This window comes from Oncorhynchus gorbuscha, linkage group LG02 (assembly GCF_021184085.1).
Source record: "Oncorhynchus gorbuscha isolate QuinsamMale2020 ecotype Even-year linkage group LG02, OgorEven_v1.0, whole genome shotgun sequence".
Lineage (NCBI taxonomy): Eukaryota > Metazoa > Chordata > Actinopteri > Salmoniformes > Salmonidae > Oncorhynchus > Oncorhynchus gorbuscha.
In genome coordinates, this window is record NC_060174.1 from 26,233,882 (window position 1) to 26,257,746 (window position 23,865).

General features: G+C 42.6%; 1 protein-coding gene across 4 annotated transcripts in view; it reads right to left on the bottom strand.

Moving 5' to 3' along the window:
• Positions 1 to 23,042, bottom strand: part of LOC124000087 (gigaxonin-like) — a 31,196-nt gene extending 8,154 nt beyond the window's left edge. The window contains exons 1-17 of one of the 4 annotated variants that reach the window (XM_046306223.1): positions 22,901 to 23,042; positions 22,188 to 22,238; positions 22,054 to 22,104; positions 21,679 to 21,882; positions 21,540 to 21,586; positions 21,392 to 21,424; positions 21,221 to 21,290; positions 21,059 to 21,119; positions 19,040 to 20,877; positions 18,489 to 18,686; positions 18,215 to 18,329; positions 17,588 to 17,938; positions 16,986 to 17,206; positions 15,277 to 15,398; positions 14,991 to 15,103; positions 14,453 to 14,602; positions 14,200 to 14,336 (exon numbers count right to left, since the gene is read on the bottom strand). In XM_046306223.1, the coding sequence (XP_046162179.1) occupies positions 14,200 to 14,336; positions 14,453 to 14,602; positions 14,991 to 15,103; positions 15,277 to 15,398; positions 16,986 to 17,206; positions 17,588 to 17,938; positions 18,215 to 18,329; positions 18,489 to 18,679 (1,400 nt within the window). In that variant the 5' untranslated portion in view covers positions 18,680 to 18,686; positions 19,040 to 20,877; positions 21,059 to 21,119; ... (5 more) ...; positions 22,188 to 22,238; positions 22,901 to 23,042. Of the gene's footprint in view, positions 1 to 14,199; positions 14,337 to 14,452; positions 14,603 to 14,990; positions 15,104 to 15,276; positions 15,399 to 16,985; positions 17,207 to 17,587; positions 17,939 to 18,214; positions 18,330 to 18,488; positions 18,687 to 19,039; positions 20,878 to 21,058; positions 21,120 to 21,220; positions 21,291 to 21,366; positions 21,425 to 21,539; positions 21,587 to 21,678; positions 21,883 to 22,053; positions 22,105 to 22,187; positions 22,239 to 22,900 lie in introns of all 4 variants that reach the window. The other 3 variants (XM_046306229.1, XM_046306215.1, XM_046306236.1) reach the window with 3 other exon arrangements.
• Between the last annotated feature and the right edge of the window lie 823 nt (positions 23,043 to 23,865).

The window sequence follows — 23,865 nt, forward strand, 5'->3', positions numbered from 1 at the left end:
GGGGTCATAAATTGACACACTTGATAAATATTAGCAATAATGACTGTATAAAATAAATAATTCAAATACTGAGCTGTATTGTATGGAAAAGAAACTGGTAAATTATTTTTTATACTAATACAATTGCTCAAAGATAATTACTTCGTTTAACAAGTAATATTTATTTTTCTCAAGAAGGTAGGTCAAAATTACTGACACCCGTTTTCACCTTGCGAGGATAACGGCACTGAGCCGTTTTGTAAAATATTTTATGAGTGGTAGAACACATTGGAAGGGATCTTAGACTATTCCTCCATACAGAATCCTTCCAGATCCTTGATATCCTTCCTCTGTACTTATGGATTGGCCTCTTCAATTCAAACCACAGGTTTTCAATGGGGTTTCAAGTCCGGAGACAGATGGCCATTGCAAAATGTTGATTTTGTGGCCAAATGAACTATTTCTTTGTGGATTTGTATGTGTACTTGGGCAAATAGTCTTGCTGGAAGATCCATTTGCAGCCAAGTTTCAGCCTCCTGTCAGAGGCAACCAGGTTTTTGCTTAAAATATCCTGGTACTGGGTAAAGTTAATGATGCCATTGACTTTAAAAAAAGGCCCAATGCAGACATTTCTATATCAATATCAAACCATTTCTGGGTAACAATTTTTTTTATTTTATTTTACCTTTATTTAACCAGGCAAGTCAGTTAAGAACCAATTCTTATTTTCAATGACGGCCTGGGAACAGTGGGTTAACTGCCTGTTCAGGGGCAGAACGACAGATTTGTACTTGGTCAGCTCGGGGGTTTGAACTCGCAACGTTCCGGTTACTAGTCCAACGCTCTAACCACTAGGCTACGCTAAATACCTTACTAACCACGTTTCCATCTACAGTTTTTATACGAGTAAAGTTATACCATGTAAAATAAAATTATGACAGCTGTGATGGAAACAGGAAGTTTCAGGACAATTTCATAGATGCAGACAGATAATTTGTTCGTTCAACAATGAGATTTTTTTGGTCTGTAAAATAAATTATGCAAGAAATGGTGATGGAAACCAAGTGCAAATAGTGATAGTGAACCATCATATCGATGTGATTTTGTAGTCACACGATGATATGGTGTGTGCTCCTTCCACTACGACTTGGGAAACCATGCAGTTTAAATTAGGCTACAGATGAAATAAGTTAATATGAACTTCACAGGGTGGTGAAAGTGCATGGTATGAACTTGATGCTCCTTTCCAATAAATGTCGAGAATCTTATTTTGGTGATGATGAACCATGCTTGACTGCAATTTTGACAAATAAAAACATTTTTGCACTTATCCATAATCTCATCATGTAGACAAGCTTACCACCACTGTATCTGCGAGCTGTTGGCTAGAGTGCACATGCCAAGACCAGAGTAGGCATATTTGCTATTTAATGCAACAATTTGTGACGAAACTACTGGTAGAGTTGAAAATGCATTGCAAACACTGATCCAGTGGCAACCCGTCATTCAGGGCAGGTGGGGCAGAAAACCAATAATACGTGTCACATATCAGCAAACAATGTAAAAAAATATATACAGTGCCTTGCGAAAGTATTCGGCCCCCTTGAACTTTGTGACCTTTTGCCACATTTCAGGTTTCAAACATAAAGATATAAAACTGTATTTTTTGTGAAGAATCAACAACAAGTGGGACACAATCATGAAGTGGAACGACATTTATTGGATATTTCAAACTATTTTAACAAACCAAAAACTGAAAAATTGGGCGTGCAAAATTATTCAGCCCCTTTACTTTCAGTGCAGCAAACTCTCTCCAGAAGTTCAGTGAGGATCTCTGAATGATCCAATGTTGACCTAAATGACTAATGATAAATACAATCCACCTGTGTGTAATCAAGTCTCCGTATAAATGCACCTGCACTGTGATAGTCTCAGAGGTCAGTTAAAAGCGCAGAGAGCATCATGAAGAACAAGGAACACACCAGGCAGGTCCGAGATACTGTTGTGAAGAAGTTTAAAGCCGAATTTGGATACAAAAAGAATTCCCAAGCTTTAAACATCCCAAGGAGCACTGTGCAAGCGATAATATTGAAATGGAATGAGTACCAGACCACTGAAAATCTACCAAGACCTGGCCGTCCCTCTAAACTTTCAGCTCATACAAGGAGAAGACTGATCAGAGATGCAGCCAAGAGGCCCATGATCACTCTGGATGAACTGCAGAGATCTACAGCTGAGGTGGGAGACTCTGTCCATAGGACAACAATCAGTCGTATATTGCACAAATCTGGCCTTTATGGAAGAGTGGCAAGAAGAAAGCCATTTCTTAAAGATATCCATAAAAAGCATTGTTTAAAGTTTGCCACAAGCCACCTGGGAGACACACCAAACATGTGGAAGAAGGTGCTCTGGTCAGATGAAACCAAAATTGAACTTTTTGGCAACAATGCAAAACGTTATGTTTGGCGTAAAAGCAACACAGCTCATCACCCTGAATACACGATCCCCACTGTCAAACATGGTGGTGGCAGCATCATGGTTTGGGCCTGCTTTTCTACAGCAGGGACAGGGAAAATGGTTCAAATTGATGGGAAGATGGATGGAGCCAAATACAGGACCATTATGGAAGAAAACATGATGGAGTCTGCAAAAGAGCTGAGACTGGGACGGAGATTTGTCTTCCAACAAGACAATGATCCAAAACATAAAGCAACATCTACAATGGAATGGTTCAAAAATAAACATATCCAGGTGTTAGAATGGCCAAGTCAAAGTCCAGACCTGAATCCAATCGAGAATCTGTGGAAAGAACTGAAAACTGCTGTTCACAAATGCTCTCCATCCAACCTCACTGAGCTCGAGCTGTTTTGCAAGGAGGAATGGGAAAAATTTCAGTCTCTCGATGTGCAAAACTGATAGAGACATACCCCAAGCGACTTACAGCTGTAATCGCAGCAAAAGGTGGCGCTACAAAGTATTAACTTAAGGGGGCTGAATAATTTTGCACAACCAATTTTTCAGTTTTTGATTTGTTAAAAAAGTTTGAAATATCCAATAAATGTCGTTCCACTTCATGATTGTGTCCCACTTGTTGTTGATTCTTCACAAAAAAAATACAGTTTTATATCTTTATGTTTGAAGCCTGAAATGTGGAAAAAGGTCAAAGTTCAAGGGGGCCGAATACTTTCGCAAAGCACTGTATATATACACATCATTGAGTTAATAGAGCAGCATACAAACATGGTCTCTTTTTTGTTTTCTTGAGTAAGGCAGCTCCAAAATGCAGGAGTTTCAGCCTAGCTCAGTGCATTCAGGGTGTTGTTGGGGCAAGCCAGCCGAAAACTTTTATTTATTTTTTTATTTCACCCTTATTTAACCAGGTAGGCAAATTGAGAACAAGTTCTCATTTACAATTGCGAACTGGCCAAGATAGAGCAAAGCAGTTCGACACACAACGACACAGAGTTACACATGGAGTAAAACAAACATACAGTCAATAATACAGTATAAACAAGTCTATATACAATGTGATCAAATGAGGTGAGAAGGGAGGTAAAGGCAAAAGAGGCCATGGTGGCAAAGTAAATACAATATATCAAGTAAAACACTGGAATGGTAGTTTTGCAATGGAAGAATGTGCAAAGTAGAAATAAAATTAATGGGGTGCAAAGGAGCTAAACAAATGAATTCATTAAATACAGTTGGGAAAGAGGTAGTTGTTTGGGCTAAATTATAGGTGGGCTATGTACAGGTGCAGTAATCTGTGAGCTGCTCTGACAGTTAGTGCTTAAAGCTAGTGAGGGAGATAAGCGTTTCCAGTTTCAGAGATTTTTGTAGTTTGTTCCAGTCATTGGCAGCAGAGAACTGGAAGGACAGGCGGCCAAAGAAAGAATTGGTTTTGGGGGTGACTGGAGAGATATACCTGCTGGAGCGTGTGCTACAGGTGGGAGATGCTATGGTGACCAGCGAGCTGAGATAAGGGGGGACTTTACCTAGCAGGGTCTTGTAGATGACATGGAGCCAGTGGGTTTGGCGACGGGTATGAAGCGAGGGCCAGCCAACGAGAGCGTACAGGTCGCAATGGTGGGTAGTATATGGGGCTTTGGTGACAAAACGGATTGCACTGTGATAGACTGCATCCAATTTGTTGAGTAGGGTATTGGAGGCTATTCTGTAAATGACATCGCCAAAGTCGAGGATTGGTAGGATGGTCAGTTTTACAAGGGTATGTTTGGCAGCATGAGTGAAGGATGCTTTGTTGCGAAATAGGAAGCCAATTCTAGATTTAACTTTGGATTGGAGATGTTTGATATGGGTCTGGAAGGAGAGTTTACAGTCTAACCAGAAACGTAAGTATTTGTAGTTGTCCACTTATTCTAAGTCAGAGCCGTCCAGAGTAGTGATGTTGGACAGGCGGGTAGTTGCAGGTAGCGATCGGTTGAAGAGCATGCATTTAGTTTTACTTGTATTTAAGAGCAATTGGAGACCACGGAAGGAGAGTTGTATGGCATTGAAGCTTGCCTGGAGGGTTGTTAACACAGTGTCCAAAGAAGGGCCGGAAGTATACAGAATGGTGTCGTCTGCGTAGAGGTGGATCAGGGACTCACCAGCAGCAAGAGCGACCTCATTGATGTATACAGAGAAGAGAGTCGGTCCAAGAATTTAACCCTGTGGCACCCCCATAGAGACTGCCAGAGGTCCGGACAGCAGACCCTCCGATTTGACACACTGAACTCTATCAGAGAAGTAGTTGGTGAACCAGGCGAGGCAATCATTTGAGAAACCAAGGCTGTCGAGTCTGCCGATGAGGATGTGGTGATTGACAGAGTCGAAAGCCTTGGCCAGATCAATGAATACGGCTGCACAGTAATGTTTCTTATCGATGGCGGTTAAGATATCGTTTAGGACCTTGAGCGTGGCTGAGGTGCACCCATGACCAGCTCTGAAACCAGATTGCATAGCAGAGAAGGTATGGTGAGATTCGAAATGGTCGGTAATCTGTTTGTTGACTTGGCTTTCAAAGACCTTAGAAAGGCATGGTATGGATAGATATAGGTCTGTAGCGGTTTGGGTCAAGAGTGTCACCCCATTTGAAGAGGGGGATGACCGCAGCTGCTTTCCAATCTTTGGGAATCTCAGACGACACGAAAGAGGTTGAACAGGCTCGTAATAGGGGTGGCAACAATTTCGGCAGATAATTTTAGAAAGAAAGGGTCCAGATTGTCTAGCCCGGCTGATTTGTAGGGGTCCAGATTTTGGAGCTCTTTCAGAACATCAGCTGAACGGATTTGGGAGAAGGAGAAATGGGGAAGGCTTGGGCGAGTTGCTGTTGGGGGTGCAGTGCTGTTGACCGGGGTAGGAGTAGCCAGGTGGAAAGCATGGCCAGCCGTAGAAAAATGCTTATTGAAATTCTCAATTATGGTGGATTTATCAGTGGTGACAGTGTTTCCTATCTTCAGTGCAGTGGGCAGCTGGGAGTTGTTCTTATTCTCCATGGACTTTACAGTGTCCCAGAACTTTTTTGAGTTAGTGTTGCAGGAAGCAAATTTCTGCTTGAAAAAGTTAGCCTTGGCTTTTCTAACTGCCTGTGTATAATGGTTTCTAGCTTCCCTGAACAGCTGCATATCACGGGGGCTGTTCGATGCTAATGCAGAACGCCATAGGATGTTTTTGTGTTGGTTAAGGGCAGTCAGGTCTGGGGAGAACCAAAGGGTATATCTGTTCCTGGTTCTAAATTTCTTGAATGGGGCATGTTTATTTAAGATGGTTAGGAAGGCATTTAAAAAAATATCCAGGCATCCTCTACTGACGGGATGAGATCAATATCCTTCCAGGATACCCCGGCCAGGTCAATTAGAAAGGCCTGCTCGCTGAAGTGTTTCAGGGAGCGTTTTACAGTGATGAGTGGAGGTCGTTTGACCGCTGACCCATTACGGATGCAGGCAATGAGGCAGTGATCGCTGAGATCTTGGTTGAAGACAGCAGAGGTGTATTTAGAGGGGAAGTTGGTTAGGATGATATCTATGAGGGTGACCGTGTTTACGGATTTAGGGTTGTACCTGGTAGGTTCATTGATAATTTGTGTGAGATTGAGGGCATCAAGCTTAGATTGTAGGATGGCTGGGGTGTTAAGCATGTTCCAGTTTAGGTCGCCTAGCAGCACGAGCTCTGAAGATAGATGGGGGGCAATCAGTTCACATATGGTGTCCAGAGCACAGCTGGGGGCAGAGGGTGGTCTATAGCAGGCGGCAACAGTGAGAGACTTGTTTTTAGAGAGGTGGATTTTTAAAAGTAGAAGTTCAAATTGTTTGGGTACAGACCTGGATAGTAGGACAGAACTCTGCAGGCTATCTTTGCAGTAGATTGCAACACCGCCCCCTTTGGCAGTTCTATCTTGTCTGAAAATGTTGTAGTTTGGGATGAAAATTTCAGAATTTTTGGTGGTCTTCCTAAACCAGGATTCAGACACAGCTAGAACATCCGGGTTGGCAGAGTGTGCTAAAGCAATGAATAGAACAAACTTAGGGAGGATGCTTCTAATGTTAACATGCATGAAACCAAGGCTATTACGGTTACAGAAGTCGTCAAAAGAGAGCGCCTGGGGAATAGGAGTGGAGCTAGGCACTGCAGGACTTGGATTCACCTCTACACCGCCAGAGGAACATAGGAGTAGAATAAGGGTGCGGCTAAAAGCAATAAGAATTGGTCGTCTAGAACGTCTGGAACAGAGAGTAAAAGGAGGTTTCCTGGGGCGATAAAATAGTATCAAGGTATAATGTACAGACAAAAGGTATGGCAGGATGTGAATACAGTGGAGGTAAACCTAGGTATTGAGTGATGAAGAGAGAGATATTGTCTCTAGAAACATCATTGAAACCAGGAGATGTCATTGCATGTGTGGGTGGTGGAACTAATAGGTTGGATAAGGTATAGTGAGCAGGACTAGAGGCTCTACAGTGAAATAAGCCAATAAACACTAACCAGAACAGCAATGGACAAGACATATTGACATTAAGGAGAGGCATGCTTAGTCGAGTGATCAAAAGGGTCCAGTGAGTGGAGGTTGGTTGGGGTTCACGGCGATTTAGACAGCTAGCCAGGCCATCGGTAGCAAGCTAGCATAGGATGGAGGTCAGCTAACCTTTAGCTCGGAAAGCTCTCACCAGTTCGAACAATGCGACGCTACCCAGAGCATAACGGACCTATTTATTTTTTATCCCCGGATTCCCACCGCAAACGGAACATTTTTCAGCTGGATCTTCACAACTAGCTATCGAGCTAAACCGCAACCCACGACCGGTCTATCGATGTCACCGCATGAAGAGGAATAAACAGACTCACCCCATCGCGACGTCCCCCAAAGGCTAACTCTCTAGCCCTTGCTATCTCCTTGCTTGCTAATTCGGCCTGCTAACTGCTAGCTTGTTGAGCCCAGGTCCGCTAACTGCTACCTTGTTTACCCCGGCCTGCTAACTGTTAGCTTGTCAGCACAGGCCTGCTAACCGTCTGCATCGCCGCGTCCCAAACACTCAGTGGCCCATATGTACTTTCTATCTCCTCCCAATTTTTTTATATTTTTAATTTGTTTATACCTTCCGGAAACCTGCCTCACCCAATGTGATACGGAATCGCTATTATTTTTAATTTTTAGAACACACTCAAGAACCTCCAGAAGCTAACCAGCTAACTAGCTACAAGCTATTTAGTCATTGTTAGTTTTTTAACCTGGATAACACTCGCCAGTCCAGCTCCCCTGCCCCATCCACCGCTGCCCCCTGGACACTGATCACTTGGCTACATAGCTGATGCACGCTGGACTGTCCATTAATCACGGTACTCCATTCTGCTTGTTTGTTTTATCTGTCGGCCCCGTTGCCTAGTCAACGCCATTTTACCTGCTGTTGTTGTGCTAGTTGATTAGCTGTTGTCTCACCTACTGTTTTAGCTAGCTTTCCCAATTCAACACCTGTGATTACTGTATGCCTCACTGTATGTCCCTCTCAAATGTCAATATGCCTTGTATACTGTTGCTCAGGTTAGTTATCATTGTTTTAGTTCACAATGGAGCCCCTAGTCCCACTCCTCATACCCCTGATACCTCCTTTGTCCCACCTCACACACATGCGGTGACCTCACCCATTACAACCAGCATGTCCAGAGATACAACCTCTTATCATCACCCAGTGCCTGGGCTTACCTCCGCTGTACCCGCACCCCACCATACCCCTGTCTGCGCATTATGCCCTGAATATATTCTACCATGCCCAGAAACCTGCTCCTCTTATTCTCTGTCCCCAACGACCAGTTTTGATAGCCTTTAGCCGCACCCTCATACTACTCCTTGTCTGTTCCGCGGGTGATGTGGAGGTAAAGCCAGGCCCTGCATGTCCCCAGGCACCCTCATTTGTTGACTTTTGTGATCGAAAAAGCCTTGGTTTCATGCATGTCAACATCAGAAGCCTCCTCCCTAAGTTTGTTTTACTCACTGCTTTAGCACACTCTGCTAACCCTGATGTCCTTGCCGTGTCTGAATCCTGGCTCAGGAAGGCCACCAAAAATTCCGAAATTTCCATACCCAACTATAACATCTTCCGTCAAGATAGAACTGCCAAAGGGGGAGGAGTTGCAGTCTACTGCAGAGATGGCCTGCAAAGTAATGTCATACTTTCCAGGTCCATACCCAAACAGCTCGAACTACTAATTTTGAAAATCACTCTCTCCAGAAATAAGTCTCTCACTGTTGCCGCCTGCTACCGACCCCCCTCAGCTCCCAGCTGTGCCCTGGACACATTTGTGAATTGATTGCCCCCCATCTAGCTTCAGAGTTTGTTCTGTTAGGTGACCTAAACTGGGATATGCTTAACACCCCGGCAGTCCTACAATCTAAGCTAGATGCCCTCAATCTCGCACAAATCATCAAGGAACCCACCAGGTACAACCCTAACTCTGTAAGCAAGGGCACCCTCATAGACGTCATCCTGACCAACTGGCCCTCCAAATACACCTCCGGTGTCTTCAACCAGGATCTCAGCGATCACTGCCTCATTGCCTGTATCCGCTACGGAGCCGCAGTCAAACGACCACCCGTCATCACTGTCAAACGCTCCCTAAAACACTTCTGTGAGCAGGCCTTTCTAATCGACCCGGCCCGGGTATCCTGGAAGGACATTGATCTCATCCCGTCAGTTGAGGATGCCTGGTCATTCTTTAAAAGTAACTTCCTCACCATTTTAGATAAGCATGCTCCGTTCAAAAAATGCAGAACACTAAGAACAGATATAGCCCTTGGTTCACTCCAGACCTGACTGCCCTCGACCAGCACAAAAACATCCTGTGGCGGACTGCAATAGCATCGAACAGTCCCCGCGATATGCAACTGTTCAGGGAAGTCTTGAACCAATACACGCAGTCAGTCAGGAAAGCTAAGGCCAGCTTCTTCAGGCAGAAGTTTGCATCCTGTAGCTCCAACTCCAAAAAGTTCTGGGACACTGAAGTCCATGGAGAACAAGAGCACCTCCTCCCAGCTGCCCACTGCACTGTGGCTAGGTAACACGGTCACCACCGATAAATCCATGATTATCGAAAACTTCAACAAGCATTTCTCAACGGCTGGTCATGCCTTCCGCCTGGCTACTCCTATCTCGGCCAACAGCTCCGGCCCCCGTAGCTCCTCGCCCAAGCCTCTCCAGGTTCTCCTTTACCCAAATCCAGATAGCAGATGTTCTGAAAGAGCTGCAAAACCTGGACCCGTATAAATCAGCTGGGCTTGACAATCTGGACCCTCTATTTCTGAAACTATCCGTCGCCATTGTCGCAACCCCTATTACCAGCCTGTTCAACCCCTCTTTCATATCGTCTGAGATCCCCAAGGATTGGAAAGCTGCCGCAGTCATCCCCCTCTTCAAAGGGGGAGACACCCTGGACCCAAACTGTTACAGACCTATATCCATTCTGCCCTGCCTATCTAAGGTCTTCGAAAGCCATGTCAACAAACAGGTCACTGACCATCTCGAATCCCACCGTACCTTCTCCGCTGTGCAATCTGGTTTCCGAGCCGGTCACGGGTGCACCTCAGCCACACTCAAGGTACTAAACGATATCATAACCGCCATCAATAAAAGACAGTACTGTGCAGCAGTCTTCATCGACCTTGCCAAGGCTTTCGACTCTGTCAATCACCATATTCTTATCGGCAGACTCAGGAGCCTCGGTTTTTCGGATGACTGCCTTGCCTGGTTTCACCAATTACTTTGCAGACAGAGTTCAGTGTGTCAAATCGGAGGGCATGCTGTCCGGTCCTCTGGCAGTCTCTATGGGGGTGCCACAGTGTTCAATTCTCGGGCCGACTCTTTTCTCTGTATATATCAATGATGTTGCTCTTGCTGCAGGCGATCCCCTAATCCACCTCTACGCAGACGACACCATTCTATATACTTCCGGCCCGTCATTGGACACTGTGCTATCTAACCTCCAAACGAGCTTCAATGCCATACAACACTCCTTCCGTGGCCTCCAACTGCTCTTAAACGCTAGTAAAACCAAATGCATGCTTTTCAACCGATCGCTGCCTGCACCCGCATGCCCGACTAGCATCACCACCCTGGATGGTTCCGACCTTGAATATGTGGACATCTATAAGTACCTAGGTGTCTGGCTAGACTGCAAACTCTCCTTCCAGACTCATATCAAACATCTCCAATCGAAAATCAAATCAAGAGTCGGCTTTCTATTCCGCAACAAAGCGTCCTTCACTCACGCTTCCAAGCTTACCCTAGTAAAACTGACTATCCTACCGATCCTCGACTTCGGCGATGTCATCTACAAAATTGCTTCCAACACTCTACTCAGCAAACTGGATGCAGTCTATCACAGTGCCATCCGTTTTGTCACTAAAGCACCTTATACCACCCACCACTGCGACTTGTATGCTCTAGTCGGCTGGCCCTCGCTACATATTCGTCGCCAGACCCACTGGCTCCAGGTCATCTACAAGGCCATGCTAGGTAAAGCTCCGCCTTATCTCAGTTCACTGGTCACGATGGCAACACCCATCCGTAGCACGCGCTCCAGCAGGTGTATCTCACTGATCATCCCTAAAGCCAACACCTCATTTGGCCGCCTTTCGTTCCAGTCCTCTGCTGCCTGTGACTGGAACGAATTGCAAAAATCGCTGAAGTTGGAGACTTTTATCTCCCTCACCAACTTCAAACATCAGCTATCTGAGCAGCTAATCGATCGCTGCAGCTGTACATAGTCTATTGGTAAATAGCCCACCCATTTTCACCTACCTCATCCCCACAGTTTTTATTCATTTACTTTTCTGCTCTTTTGCACACCAATATCTCTACCTGTACATGATCATCTGATCATTTATCACTCCAGTGTTAATCTGCTAAATTGTAATTATTTGCCTACCTCCTCATGTGTTCCTTTGCGCACATTGTATATAGACTCCTCTTTTTTTCTACTGTGTTATTGACTTGTTAATTGTTCACTCCATGTGTAACTCTGTGTTGTCTGTTCACACTGCTATGCTTTATCTTGGCCAGGTCGCAGTTGCAAATGAGAACTTGTTCTCAACTAGCCTACCTGGTTAAATAAAGGTGAAATAAAATAAATAAAATGAGGCCTGTAATTTTCATCATAGGTACACTTCAACTATAACAGACTAAATGAGAAAAAGAAAATCCAGAAAAATCACATTTTAGGATTTCTAATGAATTTATTTGCAAATTATGGTGGAAAATAAGTATTTGGTCAATAACAAAAGTTTATCTCAATAGTTTGCTATATACCCTTTGTTGCAATGACAAAGGTTTCTGCAAGTCTTCCCAAGGTTTTCACACACTGTTGCTGGTATTTTGGCCCATTCCTCCATGCAGAGCTCCTCTAGAGCAGTGATGTTTTGGGGCTGTTGCTGGGCAACACGGACTTTCAACTCCCTCCAAAGATTTTCTAAGGGGGCGAGATCTGGAGACTGGCTATGCCACTCCAGGACCTTGAAATGCTTCTTACGAAGCCACTCCTTCGTTGCCCTGGCGGTGTGTTTGGGATCATTGTCATGCTTAAAGACCCAGCCACGTTTCATCTTCAATGCCCTTGCTGATGGAAGGAGGTTTTCACTCAAAATCTCACGATTTCATTCTTTCCTTTACAAGGATCAGTCGTCCTGGTCCCTTTGCAGAAAAACAGCCCCAAAGCATGATGTTTCCACCCCCATGCTTCACAGTAGGTATGGTGTTCTTTGGATGCAACTCAGCATTCTTTGTCCTCCAAACACGACGAGTTGAGTTTTTACCAAAAAGTTATATTTTGGTTTCATCTGACCATATGACATTCTCCCAATCTTCTTCTGGATCATCCAAATGCTCTCTAGCAAACTTCAGACGGGCCTGCACATGTACTGGCTTAAGCAGGGGGACACGTCTGGCACTGCAGGATTTGAGTCCCTGGCGGCGTAATGTATTACTGATCGTAGGCTTTGTTACTTTGGTCCCAGCTCTCTGCAGGTCATTCACTAGGTCCCCCCGTGTGGTTCTGGGATTTTTGCTCACCGTTCTTGTGATCATTTTGACCCCACGGGGTGAGATCTTGCGTGGAGCCCCAGATCGAGGGAGATTATCAGTGGTCTTGTATGTCTTCCATTTCCTAATAATTGCTCCCACAGTTGATTTCTTCAAACCAAGCTGCTTACATATTGAAGATTCAGTCTTCCCAGCCTGGTGCATGTATACAATTTTGTTTCTGGTGTCCTTTGACAGCTCGTTGGTCTTGGCCATAGTGGAGTTTGGAGTGTGACTGTTTGAGGTTGTGGACAGGTGTCTTTTATACTGATAACAAGTTCAAACAGGTGCCATTAATATAGGCAACGAGTGGAGGACAGAGGAGACTCTTAACCTCTTGGACCTCTGGGGGCAGTATTTAATTTCTGGATGAAAAACGTTCCCGTTTTAAACAAGATATTTTGTCACAAAAAGATGCTCGACTATGCATATAATTGACAGCTTTGGAAAGAAAACACTCTGACGTTTCCAAAACTGCGAAGATATTGTCTGTGAGTGCCACAGAACTAATGCTACAGGCGAAACCAAGATGAAATTTCATACAGGAAGTGAGCCAGATTTTGAATGCACCGTGTTCCAATGTCACCTTATGTGGCTGTGAATGCGCAAGGAATGAGCCTACACTTTCTGTCGTTTCCCCAAGGTGTCTGCAGCATTGTGACGTATTTGTAGGCATATCATTGGAAAATTGACCATAAGAGACTACATTTACCAGGTGTCCGCTCGGTGTCCTCCGTCGAAACTATTGCGTAATCTCCAGGTGCGTGCATTTTTCCATTTTGTTCAGAGGAGAAACCAAACTGCCAAGAGTGATTTATCATCGAATAGATATGTGAAAAACACCCTGAGGATTGATTCTAAACAACGTTTGCCATGTTTCTGTCGATATTATGGAGTTAATTTGGAAAAAAGTTCACCGTTGTAATGACTGAATTTTTGGGGTTTTTTCTTAGCCAAATGTGATGAACAAAACAGAGTGATTTCTCCTACACAAATAATATTTTTGGAAAAACTGAACATTTGCTATCTAACTGAGAGTCTCCTCATTGAAAACATCCGAAGTTCTTCAAAGGTAAATTATTTTATTTGAATGCTTTTCTTGTTTTTGTGAAAATGTTGCCTGCTGAATGCTAGGCTTAATGCTATGCTAGCTATCAATACTCTTACACAAATGCTTGTGTAGCTATGGTTAAAAAGCATTTTTGAAAATCTGAGATGACAATGTTGTTAACAAAAGGCTAAGCTTGGGAGCCAATATATTTATTTCATTTCATTTGCGATTGTCATGAATAGTTAACGTTGCGTTATGGTAATGGGCTTGAGGCTATAATTACGCTCCCGGATACGGGATTGCTCGTCGCAACAGGTTAAAGAAGAAGTTACAGGTCTGTGAGAGACAGAAATCTTGCTTTTTTTGTAGGTGACCAATTACTTATTTTCCACCATAATTTGCAAATAAATTCATTAAAAATCCTACAATGTGATTTTCTGGATTTTTTTTCTCTCATTTTGTCTGTCATGATTGAAGTGTACCTATGATGAAAATTACAGGCCTCTCATCTTTTTAAGTGGGAGAACTTGCACAATTGGTGCCTGACTAAATACTTTTTTGCCCCACTGTATACTGTATATTCAAACTACTGACTTGATTATGTACCTTCTCTCTTTCAAAGGGCAGATTGCAGTCCACTGCTGGGTCTTTGGATCATAAGATTCTACTGAGTCGTACAGCTTTCCATATGACCCACCACCCATGGCATAGATCTTCTTTTTCATGGTGGCATAGCAGCCAACCTGAGGAGAGGAGAGATCGTTGGGCAAGTGGTGAGAGATTTGGAAAGGTTGCAATTTGTGAATGTGTTTGTTATACATTTCAGTTGGAAGCCGGAAATGTTAATGTCATGTCACACCTTGCGGACCATGGTCATGCTGGTTTGGGTAGTCCAGGTGTTGTAGTGAGGGTCGAACACCTCCACAGTCAGGAGCTCCATGTCCTCTTCCTCTCCTCCCAACACATAGATCATCCCATCCAGCTCAGCAACACCAAAGTTCTGCCTCGCCTGACCAAACAAAATGGCAGAAGCCTTAATAATACTGAGAAACATTGACCCCTAGTGGCATCACTTGGAACAATAACACACTTTAGGAGGGTAGAGAAGAACAAAACAAATGGCTACCAGTGGGAGTATACAAGTAAAAAGGACAGATGGAACATTTGATAGATTAAATAAATTGTCATGTATGTACATACCACAATATTCACTTTAGTTCAGTGGAAGACATTTATTTTGTCTACATAACCAATTGAAGTGAGAACTTCAGATGATACCACTTGAAATGTCTATGAACCAAGCGGGTTGAATGGTGCTAATGAAAAGGTTGAAAGGATTGCAAAGAAAAAATAACATTGCAGTTTATAATGTTGTGTGGAGTAGTACTGTAGAATACCTGTTTCATGGAAGGAATGGGGGTCCAAGTGTTTGTGTTTGGGTCATATTTCTCTCCACTGCTCAGGACTGTCTTGGTTTCATCCATGCCACCCATCACAAAGAGATGGCCCTCTGAGAGGACAAAGAATGGGGTTAATCTATTGTTGATTACTAAGACTAGGTTGGGTTTGCCTGACATGAGAATTGTTGGAGCCATCAACTAATCATTAGCTGCCATGAAAACTGCACTGTGTATAAGTATGTGCATATGTAACAGTAAAACTGTGTCTGGATCCAATACCAACCTGCTGCCAGCACCCCATGCCCTATTCGCCCAATGCTCATTGGTTCCAGCTCGATCCACAGCTGGCGGTTTGGGTCGTAGAGTGGACACATGCAGCGTATCATGGCTGACGGCTTCCTCGTTCTAAACAGGAACCAGATAACAGGACGTCAATTGTTGTTAGTCCTGTTGGTTTTTATCTCTGACACACTGGCTCCTTCTCTAACCTCATCCGCTGTCTATGTGTCACCAGAACACCCCTTCAACTTTACTTACTTGTCTAAAGTCTCCTCAATCACTATGTGCTCTATCAGTAGATCAACCACACACTATTCTCAGTTTTTCCCCTTCCTGTCCTTAATACATTCTCTTCTTGCAGATATCTAAATGTTTTGCATGAATTTCCATTACAAACTGTTTATCTATCAAGCATGTGCACAAAACCACAGCATATCGCAAAATGAGAATCCATGTGTTATGACCACATTGTATGAGTCATATACAATGCCTTCAGAAAATATTCACACCCTTGACTTTTTCCACATTTCGTTGTGTTACAACCTGAACTTAAAATGGATTAAATTTAGATTTTTTTTGTCACTGTCCTACACAATACCCCATAATGTCAAAGTATAATGATGTTTTTGGAAACTTTTATAAATTCATTTAAAATGGGAAGCTGAAATTTCAACCCCTAAGTTATGGCAAGACTAAATAAGTTCAGGAGTAAAAATGTTCTTAACAAGTGACAGACAAGGAAGGTTCTCCAATGCACCAATTGGTAGATTAAAAAAAGACATTGAATATCCCTTTGAGCATTGTGAAGTTATTGATTACACTTTACATGGTGCATCAATACACCCACTCACAACAAAGATACAGGAATCCTTCCTAACTCAGTTAGCAGAGGGGAAGGAAACCACTCAGGGATTTCACCATTAGGCCAATGGTGACTTTTAAACAGTTAGAGATTCATGGCTGTGAAAGGAAAAGAACTGAGGACGGATCAACATTGTAGTTACTCCACAATATTAACCTAATTGACAGAGTGAAAAGGAGGAAGCCTGTACATAATACAAATATTCCAAAACATGCATTACTAAAGTAACACTGCAAAAAATGTGGCAAAGCAATTCACTTTTTTCCCTGAAAACAAGGTGTTAGGAGTACCACTCTCCATATTTACAAGCATAGTGATGGCTGCATCATGTTATGGGTATGCTTATAATTGTTAAGGCCTGGAGAGTTAATCAGGATTTTAAAAAAGAAACAGAATGGAGCTAAGCACAGGCAAAATCCTAGAGGAAAACCTGGTTCAGTCTGCTTTCCACCAGACACTGGGAGATGAATTTGACAGAGCTTAAATAATGTTGATAAAGAATAATGGCAATCCAGGTGCGGAAAGCTCTTAAGAGACTTACCCAGTAAGACTCACAGCTGTAATCGCTGCCGAAGGTGCTTCTAAAAAACGATTGACTCAGGGGTGTGAATACCTATGTAAATAAGTTATTTCTGTACTCATTTTCCATGAACTTGCTAACATTTCTAAAAACATGTTTTCACTTTGTCATTATTATGGGGTATTGTGTGTTGAATTCAGGCTGTAACACAACAAAATGTGGAATAAGTTAAGGGGTATTAATAGTTTCTGAAATGCACTGTACACATTCAACAGCAAAGACAATTATGTCTGGACCTCGTCCCAGAGTAACAGACTTAAAAGATACTCACACTCTCTCCTCCCCCCCTACAGTGACAATGCACTCCGAGTAGCCACGAGGTTTGAAGGCGGCTAACAGAGCCTCGCCCTGCAGTGTTGCGCCCCCCAGTGGAGCGTTGCAGTACTCCCGGATCACCTCCCTCATCAAGGGCTCTCCTAACATCTGCTCCCTCAGGTAACCCTGGTCCAGCCCCTGGATCCACACCGATGACATCACCTCTTTCATGTGCACCTGGAGGGGAGGGGGGGACACACCAAGAAGATGTTACTCAGGGGATAAGCTAAAATGCCAATAGTAATGCATAGGCAAATTGTGTGCGAAAAACACATTCCTTCAAATTATTTAGTAGTCTTCGACCAGAATTGTAGTAATTCTACAGCCATGCTTTAGGCAGACGGTTGTATCACATCCGGCTGTATCACATCCAGACGTGATTAGGAGTCCCATAGGGCGGCGCACAATTGGCCCAGCGTCGTCTGGGTTTGGCCAGGGTAGGCCTTTATTGTAAATAAGAATTTGTTCTTAACTGACTTGTCTAGTTAAATAAATAACACAGACAGACAGAAATAAGGGCAGGACCACCACCACCCTAGCAGTAGAACAGGCCCTCACCCTCCGTTCCTCCAGGTCATGGCCAAGCCAGCGCACCACAGCCTCCAGGACATGTTTCTCATTGCCCACGTTGAGCTTGTCCATCGACAGGATCTCGCACAGCCGGTCTGGAGGTAACTCCGTAAACTCCTCCGTGACGGCCACATCACAGAAATGTGTCTGAAGGAAGTCTGTGGCAGCATGGTGAACATGGTGAAGGCAGTAATGTAGAGAGAAAAGCCGGATCCCAATGCAGTTCTCTGCAGCAATGCAGCTCTCCAGGAACTGGCAGCACAGGGACTTCAGGTCTGTCAAGAGCAGCAGGTCAGCGGCCTGGACCATGTCCTGAATGGTGTCCTCACTCAGACTGATCTACACACAGACAACAAGGAGCGGGATGGAAGGAGAAGTGTAACATCAGGATTCTTCTAGGTATCATACTATGTTTTTGAATATTATACAATTCTAAAATAGATATGAATATGGATTCTCTCAAAAGAGTTAGGCATATAACCTACTGGATAATATCAGTACTGGCAATTTAAAAACCAGTATAAGAATCACACGTACTGGTCAGTTAAGTAATCTGACCCATCCCACTTGTGTTCACTTTACTGTAGGCCTACTACAGATTTGCATACTGCTTACCTCCCCACTCAAGATGTAGTCCAAGATCTGCTTCATGATAGTGACAGAGATTCCCTGGAGCTCAATGGTGTACATGGATCCATCTTCCTTTGGAGGGTTGTAGTTCAGCTTTGTTCTATGGGATGTCAGAATACTGTATCAGAATGACAGGAAAGGGCACTGACAGTCTACAAGCACAGAGTGGGACACACCCTTGACAGCTGGGAAACTATGTTACATAACTAGCCCTGTCAACATTTTTTTTTTTAACCATGGCATGTCAAAAGCTGTTTACCTGATATATGGACTAGCCGCAGCCAAAATATTTTTCTGGACTGGAATCTTTTCCCCTTCCAGTACTAAGACTGCGTCTTGGAAGCATTGTTCTATCCAAAATGAGCGAAGGGCCTTGAGAAGTTTCTGAGAGTGTTGAGGGTCCGATACCACCGAACCTGCAGCGCTAACCACTGGATCAGAGGTGGACATTGTGTATCTACAGATGAAAAACCCGTTATTAACACAGCTGCCCGGATGAGGGCACAGAGAATAAATCAATTTAACCGGCCAGTGTTAGTTTCACACAGGATTAGCCTACGTAGGCTATGCTAACGTCAGCATAATAAATGAGTTACTGTAGCAATATGTAATGACTGAACTGAATTTTGGGCTGAATATTAAAAGTGACATCGTTACACTTGGTAGGGTCACACACATTTCAATAAAAACAGACAGTTTCGGCGACAAGCATAGCTAACTAACGTTATAATAGTAACCTACTTTACCGCTAGCTGGCTAGACATAGAAAAATAACAGGGTGCGTCCCAATTCACAGTAGCATTACGTTACCTTGCATGGATCACCACAAATCAGAGGCAGACTGTAAGTTTCTGTAAAGTAGGCGTGAAGAAGCTTTCAGCAGGCTCCAATGAAAAACGTTTAATGTCCTTCCTTTTGAGCAAATCATACATTAAATGGAGCAATCACAGACCTGCGAGATATATATGTTGAATCCTTCCTTTCACCTTTCAAATAGATTAGTGTGTGCACCATTGATTTACATTATATATGAAGATGTAAACCTCGATGAAGAAAGGTTGGATACATCTTCAAAGTAATCGAACAGAGCCAAAAATGTACTGTATTTTGGATCAGCCCATGTTGCGCCCACAAAAAAGCACTAGTGTTTTCACACAAATGGTCCAAGCGCATGTGTCAAAGGCAATAATGCTGCATTCATAACCAAAAGGAAAGGTAGTAATTACCAGTGGTGAAGTCGTAAATACATTCATATGCTTTGAACGCGTTGAGAAACGCAGATTGGCTGATGGCCAACAAGCTGTGTCAACCATTAACTAAAAGTATGTCTATTATGCTTGTAAACAACTGGTAGTGTTCTAAAACCCTATTAATAGATCGTTTTTTATGTATATAGAATGTCTTGCTGTTACATTTAACTGCCGAAAATGCTGTTATTGAGGTAATTTCCTTAGTAGTTGACATGAGGTCAGCATGTGGGAGAAGTCGGAAGGATGACGCCGCATTCAAACAACTGGGAACAAGGTCAAATCATGGAGTCAGCCATGTTCACGTCAGAAAGCTATAGAAAGAGGCCCGATTTCGCCGAGTTGAGTGACCGTTCAAATTGATCTCTCCCAGCCGGAGCTAATTTTTCCCTCAGAGTTCCCAGTTGTTTTGAACTCACTAAAGTCGGAAGTCAGAGATTTGAGTTCACAGTTGTTTTGAACGTGGCATGATAGACGAGTTGGATGCGCATCGTGTATTGTCCCAGTCGTTTGTGGTAAATAGCACCTCCCACTTGGTTATGAACGCAGCATACGAGCTGCGCATATTTCTTAGAGTACCCCTGACTGCAGTGTGCAAATCGAGGCCCGGCTCCATACGGGCGGAGTCAAAAGTTTGACCCACCCACCTTTTTTTGTCCATCTGAAGTTTGGCAGTCACACTGAATACAAACACACACATTCAATACAAACGTAATTCTTTTTTAAATATATTAAGAAATATTATTTCATGTGGTACCAGCAGATGTGTTGTAACACTTTTTGCTTTATGCTATATTTGAGACAAGCTACTGATATTGTTGCAGTGAACAGACTTGTTATGTATGTCATATACTGTTAAAATTGCATTGATAAGTGTTCTAACTTTGTAATTATATTATTTAATTGAACACACACACACTACCTATCCTGATGCTATTTACTTTCCTCATGAGAATGGACAGACTATACCATATAGACAAGCTGAATGTGCTTTGTACATTAAGTTATACCAGCTCCAGTAAAGAGAGCAGAGCCTCGGGTGACTTCTACGTCATCTTCACGAAACCACATAACACAATTAAAACAGCAGACAAAAACAAGGTTTGACCACTCCTCAAAAATGGCTTCACTCCTGCTCCTCAAGAGGCAAAGACAGTAATTTTCTTGTTGTCAACTGCCTCCACATAGAACATCTCATAATCTCTCTGTAACATGAATTGTTCCTTGAGGAGAATATTTTCCTCTTCATCCTGGCCATCATACAACCGTAGTTCTTTAAGGGTTGTAATGCGGTCTTCCATGTTCATCCCAATTACACTATGGAAGGAAACAACGCCTTTATATGTTGAGTTCACACCACATTGCTGCATCTAGGGTGCCCCTTAGAATAACATCTGCTTCCTTGAAGAAAAAGGAAGAATAAATATTAAGAGTGGGTGATCAAGACAAATTACACCCCACTTTCACAATACCACCATGCAAACAAAAACCACTATTACTAAAGGAGTGTTCAGTGACATCTATAACTACTCAACAAGTCATCACAACTATTATATCTTGCCATGCATCAAGCCTTACATACAGTAGACTACATAGCCAGTTCACAGCTCCCAGTTGTCCATGCATTTTGTTTTCAGTATCATCTAGAAAGAAAACAGATTGTGGTCATTAAGTAATGTAAGGGAACCTCTAGGGATGCGTGTACAAGAATGCATCTTACTTTTGCTAATAGCCAATACAGTACCTGATCCTGTAGAGCTGGATGCTGATGTGACATGCTTGGGGGGGGGGGGGTGGACATCTTCTACATCAACCTGAAATATATTGGAGGGAGGGTTTAAGACATTAAACATTGGTTTAAGACTATACCACTCATCATATGACACCTACCTGTAATGCGTTTTGTTTTCGCCACCTTTTTCAATCTTTCAACCTCTCTTCTTCAGACCTTAGTGAGTGAATGACATACATTCAATATGAAAATATATTCAGGTCAGTCTGGCTAGTGAAACAAGTGATTTTAAGGATGCAAATTAAACGTTTTTATAATGTTTAAGACTTACGGCATGGGAAAGTTCTGCAGAACAAGGCACCACCGTCACATAATTTGCTGCATGTTTTCCATTGAAAAAGAAAATCAGTCAGATGGGGATCCCAAAAAACATATCCACTAGTGAGGAGAATTTCATAATTTATACATACCTCAGTGAAATCACACTGTGCTTCCATTGCAATGTACAGAGCATACTAAATCAAACAGTAATCTGCACCACTCGATCATGTTATCAACAGCATGGGTGCGTCGTCCAGAAACATACATCCCTTTTCCCCCAAGAAGTCACAGTATGTCACATCAGCATCCAGCTCTGCAGGAGTTTGATGTATGAATTGAATGTCGTGTAAAAACTGTAGGAAATAGGTCCAAAAAAAAAGAGTCAAGAATAATAAAGAAGAAGAAGTAGTATGAGAAATAACAAGTGTGCTTTGCATGCTACAAGCACAGAAATAACAATATATTTTCATATGTTATAACAGAAAATAGGACTAATATAATATACTGAACAGCCAGCATCTTACCATCAAAACAAACACCCCACAGTTGTTTGAGAAACCTTGCTTTGGTAGATCCTGTGGTGTGAAGGTACAATTTTCAATAAAGGAATGACATCAAATGGTACAGTTCAGTGGAATCATTTAAAGGGATATCTAACCTGATCATCCACACCAAAAGTTCTCCAAGGTCCAAGATCCGAGCAATGTTTCTGTGAACAGTGTATGTGGAAGTAAAGAAAAAGTACAATTCAACAGATTTTTACGCTCCAGCATGCATAACATTTTTTAACACAGCTGGAACTGAATTAGCCCAAGTATTTTTCACATCATTATGGGTGTTGTTGAACCAGAAAATGTATTTTCGACTGCAAACCCAATTTCTCACATCAATGCACTCACATGCCAAAAATATTTCCTTGGACACTGTTTCAAAGCAATGTGAATGCTTTCGTAAAATGTGTTTAACTTAATTTTATTTATTTGAACAAGTTACAAAGACTTTTCTTGACTTGCCATGTATGTTGGGACCAGGTGATTTCATTATTGTACATATTATGTTTGTGTATGCTGTGTAGACTTGCTGTGTACCTAAGGGAATGGCATCAACGACACACATTTAGAGCCAGCCAAACACAATAAGGCATACATTGAAGAAACACAGAAAAATCAACAATCAAATCGATTACATAACTGTACATGTAAAACTTGACCAAATAAGATTCCCTCATTGTGAGCAATTAGCTAGCTCAGGTGCAAATGGGTGCTAATTAACTCTATGCTAACATCGGTGTGGTAGTTGGTCATATACAAATATATCACTGCACTGGTATAACATGAATATTACAAAGTGCATAATGACAGTCTCACTTACTTCCATGGTTGATATTTTTTATCCATGTAGGTTAGGTTCGATTAAGATTCGCTGACGTTGATACCTTCAACGTTTACCTCAACTTGGGTGATCTTGAAAGAGACGGGAAGGGTTCGGGTTAAACGAGTTTGACTCCGCCCACATTGAGCACAGCCCGGAACTGCACACTGCAGTCAAAGGCGTCTCTATTCATCCTGCTCATGCGCGTGGACCAGAGAAATACCCCCCCCCCCACCCCCCAAAATATATCAGAAATTCATAAAACATATGCAAGAAATAACCGACACAAAATCAAATAAAATGTATTGGTCGTGTACAAAGCGTTGTTGATATTTTCGTGGTGCAGTGAAATGCTTATGTGTCTATCTCCAACAATGCAGCAATATCAATCAACAAGAAATAGAACAAAAACAATAAATATAACAAGAGCAATAAATAAAGACATGTCAGAATGAGCCAAACCTGATCGTTTTGAAGGAAAATAATTATGATGGTTTTCATATATACCATCGTTGTGCAGCAGCTTGCAACAATACTGAAAAACAATATGCCCGTAGAAAAACAATAACATAAAAGTACAGAAGTCCAGAGAGGCCATATGAATAAAAACAGATATTCCCTCATTATGTCAAGATCAAGACTTAATTACAGGGGAGCAAAAAAAGTATTTAGTCAGCCACCAATTGTGCAAGTTATCCCACTTAAAAAGATGAGAGAGGCCTGTAATTTTCATCATAGGTACACTTCAACTATGACAGACAAAATGAGAAAAAAAATCCAGAAAATCACATTGTAGAATTTTTAATGAATTTATTTGCAAATTATGGTGGAAAATAAGTATTTGGTCAATAACAAAAGTTTAACTCAATACTTTGTTATATACCCTTTGTTGGCAATGACAGAGGTCAAACGATTTCTGTAAGTCTTCACAAGGTTTTCACACACTGTTGCTGGTATTTTGGCCC